Source organism: Scyliorhinus canicula, chromosome 11 (assembly GCF_902713615.1).
Source record: "Scyliorhinus canicula chromosome 11, sScyCan1.1, whole genome shotgun sequence".
Classification (NCBI taxonomy): Eukaryota; Metazoa; Chordata; class Chondrichthyes; order Carcharhiniformes; family Scyliorhinidae; genus Scyliorhinus; species Scyliorhinus canicula.
In genome coordinates this window covers 127,616,709-127,635,404 of record NC_052156.1, presented here as the reverse complement: position 1 = coordinate 127,635,404, position 18,696 = coordinate 127,616,709, and the positions used below count along the sequence as shown (strand labels likewise).

The window sequence follows — 18,696 nt, the reverse complement described above, 5'->3', positions numbered from 1 at the left end:
CAGACACAACCAAGACTTTCTACACTTTCTTCATCAACTTACCCACACAGCGAGTCACAAAGTCTGACTCGGAGGGTTTAATTTCTTCATTTGAGAATTAAGCTTCAGATTTCCCTCAACAGTCACTAAATCGGACTGCACTTGACTCCAGTTGCTCAGTCTCCTCCGGAGACTGCAACCCAACAGATTTACAAGCACCCACCCAGTATCTATTTACAATCTCAAATCAGCCAAAAAATTGGTTCAATAAATTTTGAAGTCTATGCCCCCTGCTCCAGCCCACACTTCGCTTCCAGCTCTTTCAGCCCTGCAAATCGACCACTAAGAAACAAAGCCAGAGTTTAGAAAATAGTTTATTTGGCACATTTGAGAAGGTTTGTTTTCCAATAATTGTGGTTTAAAAAAAAAAAGAACTTCACTTTAATATATGTGTACTGCCTAGTTTATTTTTTTCCTTTTATTTACAAAAGTAAATGCATTTTACATAACTTTAATAAATGTTGCATATGTTATACCATAGTTGTCTTTTCATTACAGGATCACAGTGAAAGATGTAACGTTTGACTTAGAGAAAGTGAGCAAGATAATACTACAGCCACACACAAAGCTTTCCATATTTCCAATGCAGTGCAAAGGGACCCATTTTCTACAATATAGTATTCTAACCATCTGGTTAGGTTCAGCTTTGATCGTAAACATTTCAAAAACAAAATCTATACATTACAAATTGGAATGGGCATCAGGTAACTAGTACAAATTCACACTTTATTCCCCCCCACCCCCCCTTTATTCATTTGATTAACCTTTCAGTTTAAAAACAAAGTCACAATAAACAAAATTCACTACCAGGAAAAGTATGGCAAGTGCTCTGGTATTTACTTTTAAGATCATCTGTGGTCCAAAGAGACAGCGTTATCTAAAGGAAGGATACTGACCCATTCTTTCAATCCATCCATCGATTTAGAAACAAGGAAGTTGTAGACTTGCATTCAAAAGTAAATACATACATACACACACAAGAACAAAACAGTTTGAAGAACAAAACAGTTTGAAGAACAAAACAGTTTGAAGAACAAAACAGTTTGAAGAACAAAACAGTTTGAAGAACAAAACAAATACAACAATAGCATGTATATTAACTGTAGGCCATGACAAGACCTTTTCTAAAACTTCAGTAAAGGAGAGTCCACATCCACATTTTCCTTATTTGCAGGGCTCAACTTAATCAGCGGAGAGCTGAAATCTATAAGCTGAAATAGAATTTTATTTTATTTTTAGAAAAAGTTGAAAATCTGGAAGTGAACAGTAAGAATATAATTTTATGACACAGAAGGAAGCTGCTCATCTTGGCACACCTGTGGCAGATCTTTGAAAGGTGTCAAGTTAGTTCCTCAATCCAACAAATTGCCTTCAAGTACATGTCCATCTGAACATTCCTGAAGAATCTCAATTCCATCACTCCCAGCGAGCGCATTCTATATCTTAGCCCTATAACGTGAACGTTTCTCATTTCCCCTTCTGCCAATTATTATAAACCCACGAGGTCTGTTGTTGACCTATGCCAGAGGAAATAGTTTCTCCCTACTTGCTTTGTCAAAGCCCTTCAAATCTTGGACATTGCTAGAGGTCACCATATTGATGTTTTTAAAACAATTCTGGGATTATATTGATATTCTGCATAGGTAAAGAATTCAGAGTGTGGATGTCCATGATTAAATAAACAGGGGAAGGTTAATTGAGACAGCTTGTCTGAGACTGGGGACAAAAAAAGTTAAAGATTTTATGGCATGTTTGAGTTATAAATAAAGAAATAAAATAGGTTGGATCAAACTTTGCACATGAACTTGACTTTTCTGCAATTGAACTTCAGAGTGATGAGGAAACATTACAACTTTTCATAGGTAAAGAGAGGAAGGTATATTACGTTTTGGAGACAATTTAGGAAAAAATATTTTTACATTTGGAGAAGTTGAGTTCAAAGATATGTTTTAAGACAACGGAATCAGATGAAAGGGGAGAAAAAGATTCTTAAGGGTGTTTAGCTGAGTTGGGGGAATGCCCTGAAGACTAGATCAGTGTGATGAGGTGTGAAAGTTTTAAAATTTGAAGTAGTCATCCAGTTTCAAGGCAGAAGTCTTTGTTTTCAGAAAGCAGTCTGTTTTCCAAACCTTTGGTTTTCCATATCTGAGCAGACGTGCCATCATGTGGTACACCTTTATGAAAGTAACATTAATTCTGCTTTGGATAATATTATATTTTTATAGTCAAAATTTATACAGGAACCATTGCCAAGAAGTAGTTTACTTGTGTTTTTCACCAAGTGGGTTGTTTTTTTATAAAAGGGGTTGCTCCACAAGAATGTTTTGACTGTGTAACTTTAATCTTGTGCTTAAATTTTGCTGACATATGAATTAAGAGGAGTAGCCTCTCAGCCCCTTGACCTTGCTCTTCCATTCAATAAGATTGTGGCCTGAGGGTGGCACAATGGTTAGCACCGCTGCCTCACGGCACTGAGGACCTGGGTTCGATCCCGGCTCTGGGTCACTGTCCGTGTGGAGTTTGCACATTCTCCCCGTGTCTGCATGGGTTTCACCCCCACAACCATGTGCAGGGTAGGTAAACTGGCCAAGCTAAATTATCCCTTAATTGGAAAATAATTGGGTACTCTAAATTTATTAAAAGAAAAAAAAAAGATTGTGGCCTGATCAGATTGTAGCTTCAACCTTGCGTTACTGCCTAACCCCAGTAACCTTTCACCCACTTATTACTCAAAAACCTATCTAGCTCAAAAATATTCTGCTCCTGCTGTCTTTTGAGAAAGTGTTCCAGAGACACAACCATCAAAATTCTCACCTATTTTAAAATGAGCAACTCGTTCCCCTAGTTCTAGATTCTCCAACAAGAAGAAACAGCCTCTCATTACCCGCCCTGTCAATACCCCTCAGGATGCTGTATGTTTCGAGCGAGTCGTCTCGAACTCTAGTGGACATAAACCCAACCTCTTAATCTTTCCTCATATGACAACTCATCCATTCCTGGTTATTAGTCTAGCAAACCTTCTAACACATTTACATCTTTCCTTAAATAAGGAGACAAGTACTATATGCAATACACCAGACGTGGTCTCACCAATGCCCTGTACAACTGAAGCACGACTTCCCTACTTATCCCCCTTACAATAAATGATAACATTCTATTAGCTTTCGTAATTACTTGCTGTACCTATATACTAACTTTCAGGCACTAGGACATCCAGATAACTCTGCAATCGCTCACCATTTAGATCTTGCCAAAATGTACAATTTCACATTTGCCCACATTGTAGTCCATTTGCCAGAAGTTTTGCCCACTCACTTAACTAGTGTTCCTTTGTAGCCTCCTTACACCCTCTTCACCATTTAGTTTTCTACCTATATCTGTGACATCAGCACATTTATCGCGCATACCTTCAGTCCTTTCATCCAAGTAATTTATATAAAATTGTAAAAAGTTTAAGGCCCCAGAAACATCCCTGTGGCACCCGACAAGTCACATCCTGCCAACCAGAAAAATGCCAACCTCATGCTTCCTGTTAGCTAGCCAATCAGTTACCCCCTACACAAGAGCTTTTATTTTCCACAATAACCTTTGATGTGGCACCTTTTCAAATGCCTTCTGGAAATCCACCAGTTCCCCTTTATCCACAGCACATATCTCCTTCAAAGAACTTATAAATTAATTAAACATGATTTCCCTTCAACTCTGTCTTTTGAATAAATGAGTTTTACATTTGCTACCTTTCAGTCTAATGGAGCCTTTCATGAATCCAAGAGAATTTTGGAAAACGAATCCATCAACTATCTCATTAGCCACTTCTTTTAAGGCATTAGGGTGAAGTACATCAGAAATTATTAAAAAAACAATTTTTTTTAAATCCTAAAAGGTGTTACTGGAGTTCTATAGTTTTGGGCTCAATAACTTTTCCTCCTCATCTTCAGAATAAACCAGTAAACAGGTTTCCCTCTGGGATCTGGCTTGCTGTACAAAAGCCAGGCATTCCAATTACTTTCTTAACCAACTTATAAATTTGCCCTGACACAAAGGGTGTGACCATCACGCTCCAGGATCGGTGCCCACCGATCGGCAGGCCAGCGTCTCTAAAGAACGCACTCTTTTTCCTCCGCTGCCCGGCAAGATCAATTCTCCATGTCTTGCGGGGCGCCCGCGGGGAGGACGGCAACCGTGCATGCACGGGTTGGCACCGGCCAACCTGCGCATGCGCGGGTGACGTCATTTAAGCGCCGTCAGCCGTGTCAGTTATGCGGCGCCACTCCTAGCCCCCTGGGGGTGGGAGAATAGGGGGCGAGGAGCGGCCTCCGACGCCGGAGTGAAACACTCCGGTTTTCACTCCAGCGTCGGCACTAGTCTCCCGTTGGGAGAATCGCGCCCCAGATCTTGTGTTAATTTAGAATTTACCATCAAAATAATTCAAGTTTCTAGTCCATGAAACCAAGTGGTTAGCACTGCTGCCTCAGCTCCAGGGTCCTGGGCTTTAGAACCATAGTTCAGATATCCCTGGAATTTGCAATTTTTCAGGCTTGCTGAAATGAGCTAACCAATCTGAAAATAACTTACCGATTCAGGGGCCTTCATTGATGCAACTCTCTTTAGATCAGGGGTATTTGAGAGATCAATAAGTGGGCGGTCTTCAGTTTGTTTAATTTTTGTACTAACTTCAATGAAGAGATTCTAAGGCAGAAAGAAAAGTTAACATGGGTTTAAAAAACAAACAATGAATATTGGTTTTATTCAATAGGTGGAAAATTATTCAGAAACAAGTCACAATTTGTTCCATTAAAAAAACGCAGTAAATAACTAAAGATCAAGATTGGGGCAGCACAGTAGCATAGTGGTTAGCACAATTGCTTCACAGCTCCAGGGTCTCAGGTTCGATTCCCAGTTTGGGTCACTGTCTGTGCAGAGTTTGCACTTTCTCCCAGTGTGTGTGTGGGTTTCCTCCGGATGCTCCGGTTTCCTCCCACAGTCCAAAGATGAGCAGGTTGGGTGGATTGGCTATGCTAAATTGCCCTTTAGTGTCCAAAATTGCCCTTAGTGTTGGATGGGGTTACTGGTTTATGGGGATAGGGTGGAGGTGTGGGCTTGGGTCAGGTGCTCTTTCCAAGAGCCAGTGTAGACTCGATGGGCCGAATAGCCTACATCTGCACTATAAATGCTATGAAATTCTATAAAACCATTATAGCAAAAGAGAGGTAGCTGCCAATATTTTTAAATAGTTAATCAAAATGGAAAATACAAAATTAAGTCAATTTTAAAACCGTAAAACATTAGAGTTGATGTACTGCTACTTAATGGGAATGGTGTGGAGCGGGGGGGATACACAAGAAATTAGAAAATAAGTACAGATCTTTGAGCTTGATAATTGAAGAACATGAACACTCTTCCCAAAGACTTGTTTATAGTTAATTTATTCAGTGGTGGCAGAAGCAAAGTCATACACTTGTTAGGTCATTTTCAAGCAAAGTAAATTCAAACAAGGGAATACATGAATCAGTTGTGCAATGGGCATACTAGACTAGTAATCAGAGGCCTGGAGCAATAACCTAACAGAAGTGAAAATAAAAAAGGTAGCATTAGTAAAAAAATACAATGAAGTGTTGGCTTGCCATACACACCAACTGGCTCATTGATATCCTTTAGGGAAGGAACTCTACCAATCTAGGCTCCGAGATCCCCACACATGTGGTTGACTGCCCTCTGAAGTGGCTCTGGAAACAACTCAAGTATATCTGACATATAGACCAGGAAGGACTAGTTGGGCAGAACAGAAAATGAACAAAGAACAGACAGCTATGTAAACTAATGTGATACAAGGTAGTCCACATCCAAAATAACTAAATTAAACCTAATGTCCTTGATTAGGTGTGGCCATCCAAGATGGCTTCCTGCATGGGATGCTGGGAGAATTGGCCAAGTTTAAGGACAAGCAGACTGCAGTTTAAATAAACATTGATGAGCAAGCTGCAGCCTAGACATTACAATACAGAGGGAAAAAAGCCATCTCCAGGATGGCCTCCTGGCATCCCAGAAACAATGGAACTATTCTGTCAATCACACTTACCAGACACAGTGGCACCCAAATTCCTTATTTAGAAGGGCCTACCTGCCCCCAGCACTTGCAGGCATGGCCACTGGGTGCCCACCCCGAAATCGACAAGGCAGCCCCTGATTGGACTGGATTGATCAGGGTGATCGAATCCTGATCAGTTGATTGGCAATGACCCAGAGATTGCCCAAAAGGGCACAAAATCCAAGCAGGTTAACCTTGGAATCTCTGGGACTTCCGGTTGCGGCTATGCGGAGCTAAGCCGCACGTTTGGCAGCTCCCGCTACTCAAGGACTTTTGGGCCGATTTGAGGGCCCCAAACGGCGCTGTTTCGACGAATCCCAGTGGGGGAAGGTGTCTAGAGGAGCATTCCCCATAATTTATGGTGCTCACCCGGAGTGGGGCAAAGGAAAAAGCTGCAGCAGCTCCCCAAGAGAAGCAGGGGAAGAAGGACAAAATGGCGGCCGGCTGAACACCCGAGGACTGGTGGAAGTGGGCGCAGGAGCAGCAGGCCTCTTCTGCACTGTTTTACGGAGCTGAAGGCTGAACTGCTGGACTCCCTGAATGCGACTACCAACAAGCTGCTTGGGACCCAGGCGGCCCAGGAGGCGTCCATTCGGGAGTTGCAGCAGCAGGCCGCTGAGAGGGAGGAGGAGGCCATGGTCCTCGCGGGGAAAGTGGAGTTGCGCGAGGCACTTCACAAAAAGTGGCAAGACCGCTTGGAGGAGCTGGACGTTCGCACGAGGTGAAAGAATTTGAGGATCCTGGGCCTGGCGGAGGGGCCGGATCTCCCGGCGTATGTGACCACGATGTTGAACTCGTTGATGGGGGCGGGGTCCTTCCATTTGCCCCTGGAGCTTGAGGGAGCTCACAGAGTGCTGGCCAGGAGGCCTAAGGCAAATGAGCCCCCGAGGGCGGTGCTGGTGCGGTTCCATCGATTCAGTGACCGGGAGTGTGTGCTGCGCTGGGCCAAGTGCGGAGGTGGCTAAGCGGCGGGCCGGGTTCAACCGGACGAAGACGGTGCTGCATGCCAAGTAGGTCAGATTTGGAATGCTGCAGCCTGCGCCCTGTGGGTGACATACAAGGACCGGCACCACTACTTCGAGTCCCCGGAGAAGGCGTGGGCCTTTGTACAGGCGAAGGAGCTGGACTTGAACTAGGGCCTGGGGACACACTATGGCCGTTGCTGTTTTCGCTGTTGCTGTTCTTTAACTTTGACATGTGTGTTTTTTATGCTGGTTTTCTTATTGCTCTGTTTCCGGGTGGGTCTGTCTGTTGGATATGGGTGTGGGGTATGTGGGGAACGTTGGGGGTTTGTATTTTATATGTTCTCTTCTGTACGGGGCTGGGGTGAAACTGGATTTTGGGGAGCTGCGTCAGAAGGGTGGGGTGTGGCAGTGTGAAGGCACAGGCTTTCCTCTGGTTTCCCGTGCCGCGGGGCGGGGGGGGTGGAGCTGGCGGTGGGGGGGGTGGAGCTGGCGGTGGGGGCGTGGCCTCTACTGGTTTTCTTTCCTGCGCTGAAGCGGTGCCAAGGAGTTGTGGCAAGAGGGGGATGACCCCATGCCGGGAGGGGATGGGTTTTGGCGGGAGCTGCCGGGGTCAGCAGAAGTCAGCTGACTCACGGAAGTACCATGGAGGGTGCGTCGCGGCTAGGAGGGGTCCTAGCCTGGGGGGTGGGGGGGGGGGGGGGGGGGGGGGAGGAGATACCGGGTTGCTGCTGGAATGATCAGGAAGGAGCTGGTGTGGGCCGGGGGGGGGGGGGGGGGGGGGGTAGAGGGGAACGGATCGGGTGGGACGAGCTGGCCTGGGGCGAGCAGTTGATAAGCTATGGCTAGCCGGCGGGGGAGGGGGGCGGGTTGCCCTCTGATCCGGCTGATTACCTGGAACGTGAGGGGGCTGAAAGGGCCGGTTAAGAGAACTGGGGTATTTTCTCATCTGAAGGGGTTGAAGGCGGACGTGGCTAGGCTCCAGGAGACCCACTTGAAGGTGGCGGACCAGGTTCGTCTGAGGAAGGGGTGGGTGGGGCAGGTTTTTCCACTCAGGATTGGACGCGAAGAACCAGGGGGTGGCAATTCTGGTGGGGAAGAGGGTGGCGTTCGAGGCGGCTGAGGTGGTGTCGGGCAAGGGGGGCAGATATATTATGGTGAAGGGTAGGCTGCAGGGAGAGAAGGTGGTGCTGGTTAATGTACATGCCCCAAATTGGGATGATGCTGGCTTTATGAGGCGCTTGTTGAGCCGCATTCCAGACCTGGAGGCAGGGGGCCTGATCATGGGGAGAGACTTTAACACAGTGCTGGATCCCCCACTGGACCGGTCCAGTTCAAGGACGGGTAGGAGACCGGCGGCAGCCAACGTACTGAGGGGATTCATGGACCAGATGGGAGGGGTGGATCCCTGGAGGTTTGGGAGACAGAGAGCGCGAGAGCATTCCTTTTTCTCTCATGTCCATAGGGTTTACTCACGAATAGATTTTTTCGTCCTGAGCAGGGGATTGATCTCGAGGGTGCAGGATGCAGAGTATTCAGCCATAGCGATTTCAGACCATGCTCCGCACTGGGTTGATCTGGAGATGGGGGAGGCGCGGGACCAGGGCCGCTCTTGCGCCTGGATGTGGGGATGCTGACTGATGAGGTGGTGTGTAGGAGGGTCCGGAGAAGTATTGAGGGGTATCTTGATACCAATGACACAGGGGAGGTCCGGGTGGGGATGGTCTGGGAGGCTCTGAAAGCAGTGATCCGGGGGGGAGCTGATCTCCATCCGGGCCCATAGGGAAAGGAGGGAGAGGAAGGAGAGGGAGAGGCTGGTGGGGGAGCTCCTGGATGTGGACAGGAGATACGCGGAGGCACCGGAGGAGGGGTTGCTGGCGGAACGGCGTAGTTTGCAGGCCAAATTTGACTTGTTGACCACCAGAAAGGCGGAGACACAGTGGAGGAGGGTGCAGGGCGCGGTATACGAGTATGGGGAGAAGGCGAGCAGGATGTTGGCGCATCAGCTCCGCAGGCGAGATGCTGCTAGGGAAATTGGTGGAGTGACGGATGGGGGTGGGAATGTAGTGCAGAAGGGGACAGAAGTAAATGGGGTCTTTAGGGACTTCTACGAGGAACTGTACCAGTCGGAACCGCCGATGGGGAGAGGGCGGGATGGAGAGCTTCATGAACAGGCTATGCTTCCCAAGGGTTCAAGAGAAGCTGGTAGAGGGGCTGGGGGCGCCGATAGAGTTGGAGGAGCTAGTCAGGGGGATTGGACAAATGCAGTCAGGTAAGGCCCCGGCGAATTGATGGGGGATTTCAGGGTTGGCACAGAGCGGGCATCAGTCAGCTGAGGGACCTGTTTATTGATGGGAGGTTTGCAAGCCTGGGGGAGTTGGAGGAGAAATTTGGGCTCCCCCCGGGAAACATGTTCAGGTATCTGCAGGTAAAGGCATTTGCTAGACGGCAGGTGGAGGGATTCCCTTTGCTTCCCGCGAGGGGGGTGACTGACAGGGTGATTTCGGGGGTCTGGGTCGGAGAGGGGAAGATATCTGATATCTGCACGGTTATGCAGGAGGTGGAGGAGGCGTCAGTAGAGGAGCTGAAAACTAAGTGGGAGGGGGAACTGGGGGAACAGATCGAAGACGGGACATGGGCTGATGCCCTGGAGAGGGTTAATTCTTCCTCCTCGTGTGCGCGGCTTAGCCTCATCCAATTCAAGGTGCTGCACCGGGCCCACATGACTGGGGCGAGGATGAGTAGGTTCTTTGGGGGTGAAGACAGGTGTGTCAGGTGCTCGGGGAGTCCAGCGAACCATGCCCATATGTTATGGGCATGCCCGGCACTGGAGGAGTTCTGGAAGGGGGTGGCGAGGACGGTGTCAAGGGTGAAGCCAGGATGGGGACTCGCGATTTTTGGGGTTGGGGTGGAGCCGGGAGTGCAGGAGGCAAAAGAGGCCGGTGTTCTGGCCTTTGCGTCCCTAGTAGCCCGGCGAAGGATTTTGCTACAATGGAAGGATGCGAGGCCCCCAAGCGTGGAGACCTGGATCAATGACATGGCTGGTTTTATTAAGCTAGAGAAGGTCAAATTCGCCCTGGCTCAACGATAGGGTACTGGGACAGTAGCAGCAGCATCCCGGGGGGGGGGGGGGGGGGGGGGGGGGGTGGGGGGGGGAAGGGGAAAAGGGGACAGACGATGACTATGTTTGTTTATTTAATTTTAATTTATTTTTAAAGTTCTCTTGTTGGGGTTGGGGGGGTATGATACATGCGTTGATACGGTCTGGGGGGTTATTTTGTTGCATTTCATTGTTTGTTGTTATATTTTATATTTTCTGTAAAAAACACCAATAAAATTTTTTTTTTTTTTTTTTTTTAAAACCTTGGAATCTCTGTACAGCAGCAATGAAACAACAATGAGCTTCACTGGCCAACACGAGAGGACCATCATGCTACCAACAGAAGACAGACCAGAGCCAGAAACAGACCAGACATGGAGGACTACAGGATTCAGCACATTAGATAAAGGCCAATACGTGTCTGGTACTTGCTAATCACTCTGAAGTTGTTTCGTATGAACTTGTAGTAATACTTTATAGAATAACTATGCTGATGGTATGACTGTTTAACTATAACATTGTACGAGTGCGAATAAATACTGTTTGCTTTAAACAAGTAGACTTGCAGTCATTTGTCCACCGCATTCAGGTTAAAGACACACTGTGGTAGCAACATAGGTATACAAATTTTATCCTACAATGTTTTAGAATGTTTCACCCAAGTCAATATTGCCAGTCTTGAAGTCAACATTTGTGCTTAGAAAATAGTTTATCTCTTGCTGTTTCCCGAAAGAAAATGAAGTGTTAAAACTAGTCAAATATTGTTGCTGCTCCCAGTTCCCATTGAAGATATAAAATTCTAATTACATTTGATAGAAGAGGAAAGAATTGACACTGCAAAATGTTTGGAACTATTACATTCAGATGCTTCAACAAGCCTCAGTAGCTTTAATATTGTAATATTAACTTTGTTTGATCTATGTACATTCATACCTCCTTGACTGGAGTCTCAGAACTATGCTCTACAGCTTTTTCTTGGCACACAGTCTGTGGTTTATCAGGAGAGAAATCCAGGAAGCATGGAACTAGAGGTGGAGAAATTTCCTCTTCAGAGGAACTGGATGTGCACAGAACCTGCAGCTTTCTCAACATTTTCTGTTCACTACAGCAACAAAAATAGTTAATGGCAATGGGTTAGAAAATGTCTCAAACTGTAATGTTGAAAATGTCTCAAACTGTAATGTTGAAATCCCCCCCCCCCCCCCCGATGTGTTGGGTCAGCTGGGTCTGCGTTTACTGCAGTAGTGAGAGAGACAGGCTTCCAACACTTGAAAAATACAACTCGATTTTATTGATCTCTTAACTATCATACATACTTTAACTGTGGGTTGACACTATGCTGACTTGACTGGAGATCTGAGGCTAACCTGACCAGACTATCCTACTACCACATGGTGTATGTTCTAGTTGCTGCTCATGGGCGCGGACTGTCTCAGAGGCTGGATCCAAAGAGAGCGGGGAAACTAGTGCCCTCTGGCTTTATAGTGGTCGTGTGCTGTCTGATGATTGGCTGCTGTGTTCTGTGTGTTCACTGGTCATCCTGTGTGTCAATCACTGCCTGTCTGTGCACCATCACATACCTGCGTGTATATTATGACACCCACCACCAATCTTCATGACAGCTGTAAGCATGCTTTTAATCAATATCTGGTTTGCTACAGACATCCAAAGCCTTGGATGATGCAAAGACTTTTAAAGTCAGAAAGTCTGTTGCATTGCTCAACAAGCTATACTTCAAAAAACATTTTCTTCCAAAATGTATTGGAAAATGGCAGAACTAGCTACTTGGTCTCAGGTGAAATAATCATGTTGGTATAATTGCATGATTAGTCTGGCATTGGGAAAGGAGTTAGTAAAAAAATTGGAATATAGTCTTATCATCAATATCCATTGTTCTTTTAAATCGGAGGTTCCCAAATCTGGTGCACTCCCTATTGAGTAAGATGTTCTTGAATTACCAAGATACCCAAACATCTTTCTATAAAAAAAAAGGACAACTATCTTCTGACTAGCAAAAAAAAAAAAATGGCTAAAATATTCTAATAGTTTTTTTAAAATTTAGATTCAACAAGATCTTTCCCCCCTCACCTTGCTCGAATAGTTCCACTGGCTGACATACTATGGTTTTGATTAGCTGTAGCTTGGTGAGATGACAACCCAGGTCTTGGTTGTGTTCGGGGAGTGAATGTTGGAATGCCCGACCTGCGGCGACTTAATGGTGTGGGTAAAGCAGATAAACGCCTTGTACCAGGTGTTACGGAAGCTGGTCTGTTCTGAGCATTAGGTGTTTGCAGCATTCCTCGAGTAGGCGGTTTGTTTGGAGCACAAGTCTCTATACCACTGATGAAAAGATTTAACATGATATTAGCAACTTATAAACAGAAAAGATCCAATTTCTGGAAGAAAATAAAGTTTGGAACAAGGAAAACTTCACTCAAGCTATCAGAACCCACTAGAAACCAGCCATACAATGGTTACCACATTTCTTCTCCAAAGAAAATATTAAGAGAGCTGATCAAAAGATGGTGTTAAAGGTTGGCTTTAAGAAAAGCCTTTAAAATGGAGGGGTAGGCAAAGAGATTTAGGCATGGGGGCCATTGAGAGAGCGTATCAAAAGATGGTGTTAAAGGTTGGTTTTAAGAAAAGCCTTAAAAATAGAGTTAGGCAGAGAGATTTAGGCATGGGGGCCTAACAACTGGAGGCAACAATAGTGAATACAGAAGAGGCCAGAATCAACTCAAGTTTACTCAGGTTGGGCAGGGGAAGAGAAATAAGAGGAAGAGAAAGACCAGATGATAGCACCAGAAAGGGAAAACCAAGTGAATAAAAAAGGAATGCTAAAAACAAGGAAATGAAATGAAAATGAAATGAAAAATCGCTTATCGTCACAAGTAATCTTCAAATGAAGTTTCTGTGAAAAGCCCAGAGTTGCCACATTCCAGCGCCTGTTCGGAGAGGCTGGTATGGGAATTGAACCGTGCTGCTGGCCTGCCTTGGTCTGCTTTCAAAGCCAGCGATTTAGCCCCGAGCTAAACCAGCCCCTAAGGCAGCAAGGGTGGATCAACACTTGTAATGGCAGCGTTTTACACTTATGTTTATGGAAGGGGATGGATGGCAAACTGACTGGGAGAATGCTGAAATAATTGAATATGGTGAGGACAAACGGAAGGGTTGGAAAATAGTTATAGTTGAGCTGAAGCAGAGACAAAACTGCACAATATTTCGGAGATGGAGTTAAGCAGATTTTGTGACATAGGGAACATGTATAGATCAATGTGGTGTCCCATTTGACGTTAGGAGTGCAAACAGCATCCCAGGGGGAGAATGGAAAGTATGGTGGTGGTATGAAGGACAATGTTTAAGGTTTATCTGGAGCAAATTGTTTTGAACCAAGACTGAATGTCAGACAGGAATTCTGATAAGGCAAGATAATGCCAAGAGAGTTTGGGCAGAGATAAAGCTGAAGGTTGTCAGTGTACATGTACAGAACTACGAGGAGATACAAAAAAAAAAAAGAGGACAAACAGGTTGGTGGAATGGGAGCGCCAGATGATATTTAAAGCAGAGAAGCAAGAAGAATGCAGACAGAAGATACAAATTAAAGGATAACACGCAAGGGTGAGAGAGCAGAGGAACCTAGATGTATATGTGCATAAATAATTGCAGGTCACTTTGAGAAAATGGTTAACAAAGCATACAGCACACTCTGCTTTATCAACAGGGACATAATAAGACCATAAAGACATAGAAGAATGAAGCCATTCAGCCCATTGGGTATGCTCTGCCATTCAATCATGGCTGATACGTTTCTCATCCCCATAACCCCATATCCCTTTATTAATCAAGAACCTATATATCTGTCAAAGACACTCCGTGACTTAGCCTCCACAGCCTTCTGCGGCAACGAGTTCCACAGAAATAGAGAATAAAAGAAAATACATTATGTCAAACTTGTATATAATAGGGTTTCAGTCTCAACTGAAGCACTGCATCCAGCTCTTGGCACATTTTGGAATGATGAAGGCATTAGAATGGTCACAGGGAAGAGGACCCTCAGTTATGTAGATATATTGGAGAAGTTAGAACAGTTTTCCTTGGAGAAGGGAAGGCTGAGAGGAGATTTGACAGTGGTATTCAAAAATCAAGAGGGGTTTGGACAGAGTGGATAGGGAGCTATTTTCATTGGTGGAAGGACCAAGAACCAGAGGGTACAGATTCAAAGTAAACCGTGACAAGAGGAAAAGCTTTTCATACAGCAAGTGGTTAGGATTTGGTATGCACCATCAAAAGAGGCATTCAAGAGGGAATTGGATGTCATTTGCAATTTTAGTTTCAGACCCATTTCACTGCTGTGACAGAGGCAGAAACCAGATTGGAGAGGTTGAAAAAAAAAAAACCGTGATGGGAAAGATGGCCAGAGATTTTAAAGGCAACAGCACAAACACTGAGGAAATGAGGTAGAGGGTGGGTGGGTAGCTTCCAAGCGGAGGGGTTGAAGGTGGGCATCAAGTTATTTTGATTGCTTAAAAAAAAAGTTAGGCACTAATACAGCAGGGGATTATTTGCAGTGCTTGCCATCACAGGCCCAACTTTTCTTCCCGGTGCCAAATGGGCAAAACAAGCTGAGTAAGGGCACTGGGAAAAAAAAACCCAAGAATGTTCAAGTGTATGTCAGGTTGGAGCTGGGAAGTTTTTTTGGTCTCTACAAAGGCAATATGGGAGGGTAGACTAAGAGGGGTGGGTTGGAAAGAAAGGCTACAGAAGATCCCATTGTGGAGTTCAAACTATTGTGCTTTCACCCGTTCTTTTTGAGGCACCATTAAGCATAATGGACAGGAGCACTATTTACTATTGAGGAATATGCTCACGTAACAACTTTTTGTTCATTGAACAATACTTTATTAAGGTTTGCCAAGCTGAGGTAGAGGCAATGGGTTTGGGGGAATGAAAGTTTAAAAAAATTAACAAATTGGGAAAAGTTGGATTGTTATCCAGTGGATTATTAGAGCATAAACATGTTTGGAGTAAAAATATTAGAGCTTGCCCATGTCAATAACCCGATAGTGCTGGTGGTCAAAGGATTAACTTTTTTGTCATTAAAAAGCATGTTTCTGTAAAAGGAGGAACATTTACAAATCTATAGTCTAATAATATACTGTTTTGACATTTTACTGCAATTAGGAAATTCTCATTACCTCTCAATCGCACTGCAAGACAAAAGCTTCTTTGGTTCGGTTACCTTTGGCCTCGTGGTTCGAGGTGAAGGTGCTTAAATGAGAGTTAATAAAAATAATGAATAGTCTCCTTTTGTACAAGAAAAAAATGATGCTATCATATCCAACTGGATTGGTCCAATAAGGAAAAATTGTGCACAAAAATCACTCCCCTTCCCAAATCCCTCCCTAAAGAGGATAAGTTTTCAAAAGCAAGCAAGTCCTCTCATCTTAGCCAGCAATAATAATGTAAATCTTGAATTTGACAGTATGGGTGTTGACTATAATTACTCCTACGATCATCCAAAAATGCAAACGAATTCTCAGATGTGTACCCAGAAAGAAACATTTCCTATGGCATTCAAATATAATTGGACAGGGCAAAATGCAATCCCGGTAGATGCAGGATCATCATCTTTCCCCATCCTCAATCCTATGAACTTTATACTCAGCTACCATCTACCTTCCATTGCAATCAACAAAACTCAAGTCATTTCGACTGATGTGATAAACATTCCACCACCAAACATCTTCCCCTCACTTCTCCCTCCCTTCCCCCCCCCCCCCCCCCCACCCCACCCCACAGCACCTTTCCTTGCAATCACAGATGGTGTAACACCTGCCCTTTTACCTCCTCCCTGCTCACTATCCCAGGCCCTAAACACTCTTGCACCTCCTTCAACACACTGCTCCCTGCTCACTATCCCAGGCCCTAAACACACGTGCACCTCCTTCAATTTGGTCTATTGCATTCGCTGTTCCCAGTGGACTGGATGGACCACACCCCAGGGTTCTAAAAGAGATAGAGGAGGCATTGGTGGTGATCTTTCAGGAAGGCTCCCAGAGGACCTGAAAGTGGCTAATGTAACATCACTGTTTGAGAAGGGAGGGAGAGGGCAGCATGGTGCCGCAGTCGTTAGCATTGCTGCCTCACAGCGCCGAGGTCCCAGGTTCGATCCCGGCTTTGGGTCACTGGCCATGTGGGGTTTGCACATTCTCCCCGTGTTTGTGTGAGTTTCGCCCCCATAATCCAAAGGGTAGGTGGATTGGCTAAATTGTCCCTTAATTGGAAAAAAAAATGAATTGAGTTCTCCAATTTATTTTTAAAAAGAGAGGGAGGCAGAAGATGGGAAATTATAGGCCGGTTAGCCTGACTTCAGTCAGTCAATGGTAGGAAGTTAAGAGTCCATTATTAAAGATGAATTCGCGGGATACTTGGAAGTGCATGATAAAATAGGACTGAGTCAGCACGGCTTTGTCAAGCGGCGGTCATACCTGACAAATCTGTTAAAAGAGTTCTTTGAGGAATTAACAAGGAAGTTAGACAGAGAATCAGTGGGCATGATTTATTTAGATATCCAGAAGGCCTTTGACAAGGTGCCGCATAGGAGACTGTTAAATAAGTTAAGAGCCCATGGTGTTAAGGCATGGATACATGATTGGCTGACTGGCAGAAGGCAGAGAGTGGGGATAAAGGGGTCTTTTTCAGGATGGCAGCCTGTGGCTAGTGGTGTGCCTCAGGGGTCGGTGCTGGGGCCATAACTTTTCACAATGCACATTAACGATCTGGAAGAAGGAACTGAAGGTACTGTTGCTAAGTTTGCAGATGATACAAATATCTGTAAAGGGACGGGTAGTATTGAGGAAGCAGGTAGGCTGCAGAAGGACTTGGACAGGCAAAGTGGCAGATGGAATACAATGTGGATATTTGTGAGGTTATGCACTTCGGAAAGAGAAATGGAGACACAGACTACTTTCTAAATGGGGAAATGGTTAGGAAATCAGATGCACAAAGACTTGGGAGTCCTTGTTCACGATTCTCTTAAGGTTAATGTGCAGGTTCAGTCGGCAGTTAGGAAGGCAAATGCAATGTTAGCATGTCGAGAGGGCTAGAATACAAACAAGGAATGTATTTTGGAGGCTATACAAGGCTCTGATCAGACCCCATTTAGTGTATTGTGAGCAGTTGTGGGACCCAAATCCAAGGAATGAGGCCAGAGGAGGTTCACAAGAATGATCCTTGGAATGAAAAGCTTGTTGTATAAGGAACAGTTGAGGACTCTGGGTCTGTATTCACTGGAGTTAAGAATATTGGGGGGGGGGGGGGATCTTATTGAAACTTTCAGGATACTATGAGGCCTGGATAGAGTGGCCGTGGAGAGGATGTTTCCACTTGTAGGGAAAACTAGAACCAGAGGACACCATCTCAGACTAAAGGGACGATCCTTTAAAACAGATGAGGAATTTCTTCAGCCAGAGGGTGGTGAATCTGTGGAATTCTTTGCCGCAGAAGGCTATGGAGGCCAAATCATGGAGTTTCTTTATACAGAGATAGATAGGTTCTTGATTAATAAGAGGATCAGGGGTTATGGGGAGAAGACAGGAGAATGTGATGAGAAAAATATCAGCCATGATTGGATGGCGGAGCAGACTCGATGGGCCAAGTGACCTAATTCTGCTCCTATGTATTATCATCTCTACAATGGAGAGACTAAATGCAGACTGGGTGACAGCATTGCAGAACACCTCCAGTCCATCCACAAGCAGGTCCCTGACCTCCCTGTCGCTTGTCATTTCAACCTACCATCCTGCTCTCATTGCCACATGTCCACCCTTAGGCTTCTGCAATATTCCAGTGAAGCCCAGCACACACTGGAGGAACAGCACCACATCTTCCAATTAGGCACGTTACAGCCTTCCGGACTGGAGTTCAACATCTTCAGACTGAACGTTCTCCATCACCTTTACTCCTTTAATTTCTATGGATTTAGTTTCATTTTAATTTCTTCCATTGATCTGTTTTCCACTCACCCCACTCCTGCTCTCCTTTGTTCTGCCAGTCACACATTTTAAATCTCTTTTTTTATGTACCATTATCAGCACACTTCTTAGCCTTCGCCCTCATTTACATTCCTTGTATCTTCTGTCCTCGACATCTTTGTCTATCTCCACCTATCGCTGGTCCCCGTATCCAGACCCCCCCCCTCGTAGATTTATTCTACAGTATAAATCTGACCCCATTTCCAGTTCTGTTTAGCTTTGACAAAAAAAAGTCCTCTAGGCTCGAAACGTTGGCTCCCTTTTCTTCCCGCAGATGCTGTCAGACATGCTGAGATTGTCTAGTGTTTTCTGCTTTTGTTCAGATTCCAGCATCCGCAGTAATTGGCTTTTATCATCATGTACCTAGATTTAACCTAGATTGACAACTGGCAATCCCAAATTGCATGAAAATGAGATATTAAAAGTTATTAATACAAAATCCAAGATCAAGACTTGTATCTTAAAAAATGTTCA

The 18,696-nt window shown here is 45.1% G+C and overlaps 1 protein-coding gene across 6 annotated transcripts in view; it reads right to left on the bottom strand.

Annotated features, from left to right (window-relative positions):
* Positions 1-337: 337 nt before the first annotated feature.
* gtse1 (G-2 and S-phase expressed 1) overlaps positions 338-18,696 on the bottom strand; it is a 34,318-nt gene continuing 15,959 nt past the window's right edge. For 4 of the 6 annotated variants that reach the window (XM_038811370.1, XM_038811374.1, XM_038811372.1 and 1 more), the window contains exons 8-12: positions 15,385-15,457; positions 12,278-12,529; positions 11,123-11,291; positions 4,615-4,728; positions 338-1,250 (exon numbers count right to left, since the gene is read on the bottom strand). In XM_038811370.1, coding sequence (XP_038667298.1) covers positions 1,164-1,250; positions 4,615-4,728; positions 11,123-11,291; positions 12,278-12,529; positions 15,385-15,457 — 695 coding nt within the window. In that variant the 3' untranslated portion in view covers positions 338-1,163. The remainder of the gene's footprint in view (positions 1,251-4,614; positions 4,729-11,122; positions 11,292-12,277; positions 12,530-15,384; positions 15,458-18,696) is intronic. The other 2 variants (XR_005462297.1, XM_038811371.1) reach the window with 2 other exon arrangements.